The sequence below is a fragment of the Panthera tigris genome, chromosome E2, assembly GCF_018350195.1.
Source record: "Panthera tigris isolate Pti1 chromosome E2, P.tigris_Pti1_mat1.1, whole genome shotgun sequence".
Taxonomy (NCBI): Eukaryota; Metazoa; Chordata; class Mammalia; order Carnivora; family Felidae; genus Panthera; species Panthera tigris.
In genome coordinates, this window is record NC_056674.1 from 16,361,147 (window position 1) to 16,370,986 (window position 9,840).

Genomic DNA, 9,840 nt, shown 5'->3' on the forward strand with positions numbered 1-9,840 from the left:
GATACTCCTAGATATTTTCTAAATTTATTATCCTTTATTCTTATACCATACTAGTAAGGTCACCTCATTTTGCCTGCTGTGAAACTGAGGCTTAAGAGGTGGGTTAATCAATTTGTTAAAGGTAGAATAACTAGCTAGCTAGATGCAGAAGTAGGATTAAACTCGCCTATGACCCCAAACCCTATGTTGTTTCCATTGTGACACATGGATGCCCATTTGGCTCTCTCCCAATTTACCTGAATCCATAACTTCCCTTTTCCCCTCAATCACTGATATGAGTGAGTTGTCTTCTCTCTTTTGCTGAATGTCACCATAATATCTTAATACCACTGATTTCTAAGTATTTCTCTACTCCAAGCATAATGAATATGTCTTCCTTCATACTTACTTCTTGCTGTATACTTTCCCTAGGCTATACTCTATACTTTCCCCTGGAGTGCCCTATATGGAGTTCCTTCCCCTATAGTATTCATTTGCCTAAGTACAGAATATCTTTTTTTTTTTTTTTTCCACAAAAAAGCTTGGAGCTCTAGGCATCTGGTTGGAGCTCTAGGCATCTGATGTTGGAAAATGTTTGTAGTCTTCTCCCATCAGTCTTCTTTTACTCAGCATTACAGTAGGTATTGTGTAAAGCTTCTGGAATAGAGAATAGGTTTATTCTTGGTAAGAGGAAATGTAGTGACCCTAGGTGATGAATATAGGAAAGGAGGTTCTAGGAGAGTTGGTGAGGGAACAGAATGAGTTTCTGCCAAAAAAAAAAAAAAAAAAAAAAAAAGAAAGAAAGAAAAGAACAACAGTGTAGACCTAACAGAGGATAAGTGAACAAATTCCTCTCAGGCCTTGGTTGAGATAGAGCCCCAAGTATGAGAAAATCTGTGGCTGTGCATAGGAGGGATAGGTAGGGATGGGGCTTTCCTTGAGTGGAGGCTGTATTGGAAAGAAGAAAGATACAGATGCATAATGTGTTCTTTGCTTTTTAATTTGTGCTGACCTGGGCTGGAAGCAGCTTTTCTTTCAATAGATGGAATGCGGTTCTGGAAAAGACTATATCTAATTAACTAAAAAAAAAAAAAAAATGCTAACATGTACAGTTCTAAAATAATCCCTGTGAATATCAAAACATGAAAGTGACTGTTAATAAAATAATCACTGCATTTTGGAAGCTTGATCATAGCCTTGAAAATAAAGCTCAGATTCTCCAGGAATTATTCCTTAACTAAACTAGTGAGTTTTGATCCCTCTTTTCTGACACTTATACTACTAATAATCTGTATCATATTAGCTAGTCCTTCATTATGTTGTCATGTTGAATTTTTGTATGCACAAGTTTCACCTCCTTAGAGTTTAAAAAAGGGAGAAGGCCCTGTGTGTGTCTCAGACTTTTTTTCCTCTACTGGATGCTGGGCACATAGTAGTAGATTCTGTACAGTTGAATATATTGGCTGATTATTGTGTGTGACATGAAAAGGACTTTCTCAGGGCTCCTGGGTGACTCAGTTGATTGAACATCCAACTTCAGCTCAGGCCATGATCTCATGGTTCATAAGTTCGAGCCTGCGTCGGGCTCTGTGCTGGCAGCTCAGAGTCTGGAGCCTGCTTTGGATTCTGTGTCTCCCTCTCTCTCTCTGCCTCTCCCCTGCTCATGCTCTGTCTCTCTCAAAAATGGGTAAACTTTAAAAAAAAAAAAAGAAAAGGACTTTTTCATTTTCCTTTTTTTAATGTTTATTTATTTTTGATAGAGAGAGAGAGACAGACAGAGCACAAGCAGGGGAGGGGCAGAGAGAGAGGGAGACACAGAATATGAAGCAGGCTCCAGGCTCTGAGCTGTCAGCACAGAGCCCTGACACGGGGTTTGAACTCAAGAACTGCGAGATCATGACCTGAGCTGAAGTCAGACGCTAAGTCACCCAGGCACCCCTCCTTTTTTTTTAAGATTTTATTTTTAAGTAATCTCCACACCCAACATAGGGCTCAGACATACAACACCGAGATCAAGAGTTGCATGCTCCATGCTCCTCCAACTTAGCCAGCCAGGCTCCCCTCATTTGCCTTTTTTTGTTGAGGTCATCTTTTAAAAACAGTTTTCTTTCCATCTTGTCTCAACCAACATCCTCTCCTGAAAATATCAAGTGTCTGTTATGTAGGTAACATTTTTCTCTCAATGATGAGAAAAGCTGACCTCCAGATTTATTCTAGACACCTAAAAAAAAAAAAAACCCAAAACCATGATAATTTTTTTCTGGTCCTTGATAAAATCTTAGAAGTTGTTGAGCTTTTTGTTAGCATTCATTCATTCATTCATTCAACAAAATGCTACCATTGTCCTAGGCACTAAATGCAGCAGTAAGAAGAAAAAGAAGTAAACATTAGTCACTGACTCATGGAGCTTTTAGTCTTATGAATAGGACTAGATAGTGAATAGGACTTGAGACTTCAAGGCAGGGAAACTGATTATGATCTAATCAGTTGTTTCCAATTTCTTATTTTCTCAGCCTTTACCTTTGTCTGCATCTAAGTACCCTACATTTTATCTGTATATAAATGTGCTTTGTGCCCTACGTTTCCTCTATCACCTCCTCACCATCACCAACACATATATCTTCCTTTATCAGCTCTCTTCGTTCTTCTTTCTTTGTGTTTTGTTCATATTGCATGGCCATATTTGAAAGGTGTCAAAACCACGTACTTTCTCCCCTCCATCCCCCCCCAAATAAATTCTTATTTCTTCTATAACAGTTTTCTCCTTGCAAAGGAAAAAAAAGGACACATTTGCTTTCTTGATATTTTTCAGACTGGGAGTCTTGGTATGAAATCAAGGAATTACCTCCAAAATGGTACATTGATGAAGAGGAAATATCCCAGGGCATGGTAATGGAAAGACTTACAAGTTATAACCTTGAATATTCCAGTTTCAGAGAAGCCTGGAAATACGAGGGTGAATTTGAGCGGCATCAACAAAATCAGGAGAGGCATTTCAGGCAAGTGACAACTCTTAGGGAAATCTCTGCTGTGAAAAGAGACAATAAATATAACAATTCCGAGAGAAGTGTTCTCTTGAAGTCAGTACTTTCGACACAAGAGAGAGTTCCCACAGTGGAGCAAATGCATAAATTTGATATTTATGATAAAATGTTTCCCCCACATTCCATCCTAATTGAACATAAAAGATTACCTGCTGAGAAAGAATCTTTGATAGATAATGAATGTGAAGAATTCAACCAGAATACATACCTTAGTAAAGATATAGGAAGTCCTCCTGGGGAGAAACCTTATGAAAGTAATGATTTTTCAAATCTCTTAAGTTTCCATTCATTACTTACTCAACATCAGACGACTCATTTTGGAAAATTACCACATGGATTCAATGAATGTGATGATGCCTTTAGCTGTTACTCATTCTTTACTCAACCTCAGAGAATTCACAGTGGAGAGAAACCATACACATGCAATGACTGTGGAAAAGCCTTTAGCCATGACTTCTTTCTCAGTGAACATCAAAGAACTCATATTGGAGAGAAACCCTATGAGTGTAAGGAATGTAACAAAGCTTTCAGACAGAGTGCACACCTTGCTCAACATCAGAGAATCCACACCGGAGAGAAACCCTTTGCATGCAATGAATGTGGGAAGGCCTTTAGCCGTTATGCCTTCCTTGTTGAACATCAGAGAATTCACACAGGGGAGAAACCATATGAATGTAAGGAATGTAACAAAGCCTTCAGACAGAGCGCACACCTCAATCAACATCAGAGAATTCACACTGGAGAGAAACCCTATGAATGTAATCAATGTGGAAAAGCCTTCAGCAGACGCATTGCCCTTACTCTGCATCAAAGGATTCATACAGGAGAGAAACCCTTTAAATGTAACGAATGTGGGAAGACTTTTGGCTATCGCTCACACCTTAATCAACATCAGAGAATTCATACAGGTGAAAAGCCCTATGAATGCATCAAATGTGGGAAGTTTTTTAGGACTGACTCACAACTTAATCGACATCATAGAATACATACTGGAGAGAGACCTTTTGAATGCAGTAAATGTGGGAAAGCCTTCAGTGATGCTTTAGTTCTAATTCATCATAAGAGAAGTCATGCAGGAGAGAAACCCTATGAATGTAACAAATGTGGGAAGGCCTTCAGTTGTGGCTCATACCTTAATCAACATCAGAGAATTCATACTGGAGAGAAACCCTATGAATGTAATGAATGTGGGAAGGCTTTCCATCAGATCTTGTCCCTTAGGCTACACCAGAGAATTCATGCTGGAGACAAACCCTATAACTGCAGTGAATGTGGGACTAATTTTAGCTGTGCCTCAGCCCTTAGACGACATCAGAAAATTCATAATAAAGAAACTCTCTGATTATAACAAGTATAAGGAAGAAAACAGTCACCACTCAGTCCTTACTAAATAAATGTCAGTCAATTAATTCTTTGGTTAATGATTCTATGAATGTAGTAAATATGGAAAAAGCCTTCAGTTTATGAGCATCCCTTATTTGAAATAGCCTGAATAGTAGACATCTGTTACTTTTGGATCTGTTCTATGCCCCGTTTGAAATTTACCTCACCCTCATTGCATATCATTCTGATGAAACTATTAATCAGGGAAAGCAGTGGATTGGTCATGGGCTGGCCACAAGCTAGTTAATAAGGGATTAGCAGATGGCCTTGTCTGGACCACTAGAACCCTATAACAGGGTATTGTTATGGATAGTCAGAGAAGATAATGTTTTTCCTGGAATTGCAAGCTGCAAGGACTTTTTTTCCAGGTTAAAAACTCACCAGTAGCCTTTTTGCCACCACATGAGGAAAGCCTTCCCAGGATCAGTCCAACACAGAGAGACAGAAATCTGATGACATTGTTTTATCTTCTCAATTCAATCATGCCTGAAGTCTATACCATCTTTTACTTTTTCATTTTTGTGATACAATAAATTTCCTTTTTTTGCTTAAGTTAATTTGAATTGGATTTTTGCCTCTTGGAATTATAGTACTGATTCATGCACCCTGTATTTGCTACATGTGAGAAAGCCTTAATATTTTATATGGTGTAATTATCCTGAGAAACCTTTTGCTGAAACAAGTTTATGGAAGTTCAATATACAGCCTTCACAAAGCTGAGAGAATTTTTACATTTTATTTGTTGATAAAAGTTAGTATTTATTAGACTGCTTCATAATAAGGATAATTTTTTTAAAAATTCACTTAGTAAAACTCCTTAACAGGCTTTCCCATAAGGAATTAAAATCATCTGTGGTAATGACTCACCATAGGCCTTTAAAGAAAGAATGACAAGCTGAGAGAAAAGTTCATGAATGGCTCTTCATCTTAAAGGAATTATTTGATTTTCTGTTTACAGTATGGATTTAAATATACTGTGTAATAGAATATAACAGAATTGTAAATGAGGTCTTCTTTTGTGGGTAGATTATAATTTTGGTTTAAGAAATTTTTATCTTGTTTGGAACTAGAGATTCAGACAGACATTACTGGCAGAAAGGATGAGACATTTTCAACTCATGGCGAAGGTAAAACAGTTGGAGCGTAAAATTTTGAGGGCATAAATGATTACCATTCTTCAGAGTAATAAGGCATATGAGGGTATAGGGCAGTATATTCCTATTTTATTTGAGTGGATGTAGGGAAGTAAACTTTGATGATATGGTAATGGGGCCACCTTGAACAGTTAGAACCATTAGAATTTTGGACATTGTCTGGACAGCATCTATGAAAACAACAGAACAAAGGAATTATGAAAGAATAAAGGATTTATATATGCGCATGGAGTGAAACAATGACTACTACTCTTAAAAGTTCTTTATTAGTCAACTTATTCTTACATCTAATACAAATCTGAAAATTTCCCAAATATTAAGACAAATGGCCTTGAAACAACTTAAACCATAGATTTAGTATGATTTAATACTTCAAACCTTGAACAGAAAAAAATGATTATAAAACGCTGCCAAACATAACACATCTAACCTAAAATGTCAAAATCATATGCTAAAAATCCATGTCACTTCTTTATTCTTTCTTATATTTCCTAGGTGTATAGAAATACTTATTTTAATACTTTCTAAGAGTTGAGTAATAACTTATTTTGGAACACTCCCCAAGGTTACAGTAAACTTAACAGGCCTAAAGGAAAAAGAATAATGACTCAGACCAAAGAAGAGTTTGAGTTATTCACTAACTGATTCTGATCTAAGTATGGCACCTGATTTCTTCCTCTGATTGATTGTTTTTTCAATTAAACTTCACTTGTAATGTTGTAAAATCTTTTACACCCATGCCTTTAGCATAGGTGTTTGTACTTATATCTGGTGTTTTACCTCACAGTGAGGTATTAAATTTTATTTATCTGCAACTATACAACCCACTGTCTTATTGTGATATAGTGACTTGATCTTTTAGCATTATTAAAAACTTATGCATTATTGGGATGCCTGGGTGGCTCAGTTAAGTGTCTGACTTCGGCCTGGGTCATGATCTCATGGTTTATGGGTTCAAGCCCTGTGTTGGGCTCTGTGCTGACAGCTTGGAGCCTGGAGCCTGCTTCAGATTCTGTGTCTCCCTCTCTCTCTGCCCCTCCCTTCCTCATGATCTGTCTCTCTCTGTCTCTCAAAAATAAATAAACGTTGAAAAAAATAAAAAAAAATTATGCATTATTAGTATCTTAGAGTTATTAGGATCATCTAGAGATTTCTTGTCCAAAGAGATGTGGTTTGAGTTTGTTCAGTTAATTCTCTTTAGAACATGGACTAATTGATTTAAACACAATGGCAAAACCCTTTCCACTTGGTTATTCGATATGATCAATGGTGATGGAACTGTTGGATTCCTTTTTTAATCTGGTTATTATGCTGAACATATCTTTCTGCCTTGTCAGTTTATGCAATTTTTGCTTCTCATATTTAAAAGTTTTCTTTTATTTACTCTTGATTAAACAGGAGGGGTGTGTGCCTGTGTGTGTGTTTTATTGAAAAACTTTGTATAGAGTACCTGCTGTGTGCCAGGCTTTGTTCTAACCTAGGCATTGGAGATACAGTAGTGAACTACACGGACAAAAATCACTGCTTTTTTATAGAGCTAATTTCTAGTGAGGAAGACCAACAATAAATATATATATATATATATATATATATATATATATATATATATACATGAAAAAATATAGTATGTAAGAGAGAAAATTCTAAGGAGAAGAAGATGAAAGAAGAGGTAGGGGACTGGGTTGATATTTTAGATTGTATGGCCAGGGAAGGAAGCCACCTTTGAAGTTGACTTTTGATTAAAGACCTGGGAAAGGTAAGAGATCTGTCTACCTATACTGTGTACACACACACACACACACACACACACACACACACACACAGAGTTATATGCCTATTGGAAAGATAATCCATATAGATATATTTATATATATGTAATCCATGTATGTAAATATTACACTTTATACTTACCAAATTCATTCTCATATTTTATTATGCCTCTGTATTTGCATTATTGCATTTTAACATTTTTCTTTTTAGTTTCATGCATTCATGGTCTTTTAAAATCCTAATACATTTCAATTGATTATGTATATTTTTTGATGCTCATTGTCAGAATGAGCCATTGGGAGCTGCTTTAGGCTAACTCTTTGCTCCCTTCAGCACTGCTCTGACATTGTTGCAAGCATCCGTACTTTCTGGCAATAATAGGATGTTCCAGGCCCATCATCATTGTTTCCTGCCTAAAGTCATGAAGTTAGCTACCTTGCAAGGAATTTAGGGAGGGAGAAAACAAGCATGCATTCCAAAGGGGATATGAAATCAGAAAGATAAATTTCCCTCTTTTTTAAAAATTTAAATCCAAGTTAACATATAGTGTAATAATGATTTTGGGAATAGAATTTGGTGATTCATCACTTACATTTAACACCCAGTGCTCATCCCGACAGTGTCCTTAATACCCTTCGCCCATTCAGCCCATCCCCCCCACCCAACACCCCACTAGTAACCCTTAGTTTGTTCTCTGTATTTAAGAGTCTCATGGTTTGTCTCCCTCTCTATTTTTATCTTATTTTTGCTTCTCTTCCCTTATGTTCATCTGTTTTGTATTTTAAAGTCCTCGTATGAGTGAAATCATATGATACTTGTCTTTCTCTGGACTGATTTATTTCTCTCAACATAATACACTCTAGTTCCATCCACGTTGTTGCAAATGGCAAGATTTCATTCTTGATTGCGGAGTGATATATATATATATATATATATATATATATATATACATACACACACACACCACATCTTTATCCATTCACATGTCAATGGATATTTGGCTCTTTCTAAATTTTGGCTATTGTCGATAGCGCTGCTATAAACATTGGGATGCATGTGCCCCTTTTGAATCAGCACTCCTGTATCCTTTGGATAAATATCTAGTAGTGCAATTGCTGGGTCATTCTGTTTTTAATTTTTTGAGGAACCTCCGTACTGTTTTCCAGAGTGGCTGCACCAGTTTGCATTCCCATCAGCAGCGCAAAAGGGTTCCTCTTTCTCTGCATCCTCACCAACATCTGTTGTTGCCTGAGTTGTTAATTTTAGTCATTCTGACAGGTGTGAAGTGATATCTCGTGGTTCTGATTTGTATTTCCCTAATGATGAGTGATGTTGAGCATCTATTCATGTGTCTGTTAGCCATCTGGATGTCGTTTCCCCCCTTATGAAAGGAAATAATGTTCTTCAGTTAAAGGTATTGCTAGCTAGACTTGGGGACCTAAGAAAGAGTGTAAAGTAAGATTGCATTTGCCATACGTACTGTATTTTCTATCATTCCTGTTGCCCAACAAGAAAAATCCCAATTTCATGGTAGAACTTACTTTAAATAAGTATATACTAAGCTCACACTAATAAGAACTATGTATTAATTACCTTTTATAAAACTTGAAGTTGTTTCAGAATTTTTGAAACACTGTTTTAAGTTAAAAATTACCAATTTAAAATTAATGATAATTTAAAATTACCTCAACTGTTGTAAATGAGTCAAAAGGAAATGTGGCTAAGCTTCTTCAGGTGTGTTATGATTCCACTTGTTCTCTTCTGCACACAGACGTTTTCCATCCTTTTCTAAAGTTTTCCAGATCTCTCTTCCTGAGCAAACACAATACAAAACTTTGATACATACGTAAATTTCCCACAGAGTCCTGTACCTTTTTGTAGTTACTATATTTGTATGCTAGGACTTTGCGTGAATTTAGGGCAAAATTGCTGTCATTATGATAGGGCCTCTTTTAGAGACAGCTGGAAAAATGTTTCCTTTTTTGAATATAATTTCATATTGATTTTGAGTTCCTACCTAGCATGTTAATTTGCTGTATCCTACTAAGATTTTCTACTTTGTCCATAAAGCTCAAAAGAGAGACAATGGGTTATATGGAGGAGAAAAGCAGATTCCTTGAGGCCATGAGGTGAGGATATATTAGTGACAGAACTGACTGGTCAGCTTTCTTAAAGGCACTTGCATGATCATTCATCACATATTCTTCCAGAAAAGATCTGCTCTTTTGTTTATTGGCACAAGTAGAGGTGTTGGAGTTAGACCTTCATATGGATGTCAACTCTTTTAGGAAAAACTAAAAAGTGATTATACTTCTTTCTTTCTTTCTTTCTTTCTTTCTTTCTTTCTTTCTTTCTTTCTTTTTTTCTTTCTTTCTTTTAATGTTTATTTTCAGAGAGAGAGAGAGAGAGAGAGAAACAGAGCAAGCAAGTACAGGGGGAGGGTCAGAGAGAGAGAGAGGGAGAGGGAAAGAGAATCCCAAGCAGACTCCATGTTCAGTGCAGAGCCCCAT

General features: G+C 36.6%; 1 protein-coding gene across 5 annotated transcripts in view; it reads left to right on the plus strand.

The window, feature by feature from the left end:
• Nucleotides 1-6,493, plus strand: part of ZNF527 (zinc finger protein 527) — a 32,402-nt gene extending 25,909 nt beyond the window's left edge. For 4 of the 5 annotated variants that reach the window (XM_007096866.3, XM_007096867.3, XM_015544107.2 and 1 more), the window contains one exon: nucleotides 2,792-6,493. In XM_007096866.3, the coding sequence (XP_007096928.1) occupies nucleotides 2,792-4,365 (1,574 nt within the window). In that variant the 3' untranslated portion in view covers nucleotides 4,366-6,493. The remainder of the gene's footprint in view (nucleotides 1-2,791) is intronic. The other variant, XM_042968976.1, reaches the window with a different exon arrangement.
• Nucleotides 6,494-9,840: the final 3,347 nt, after the last annotated feature.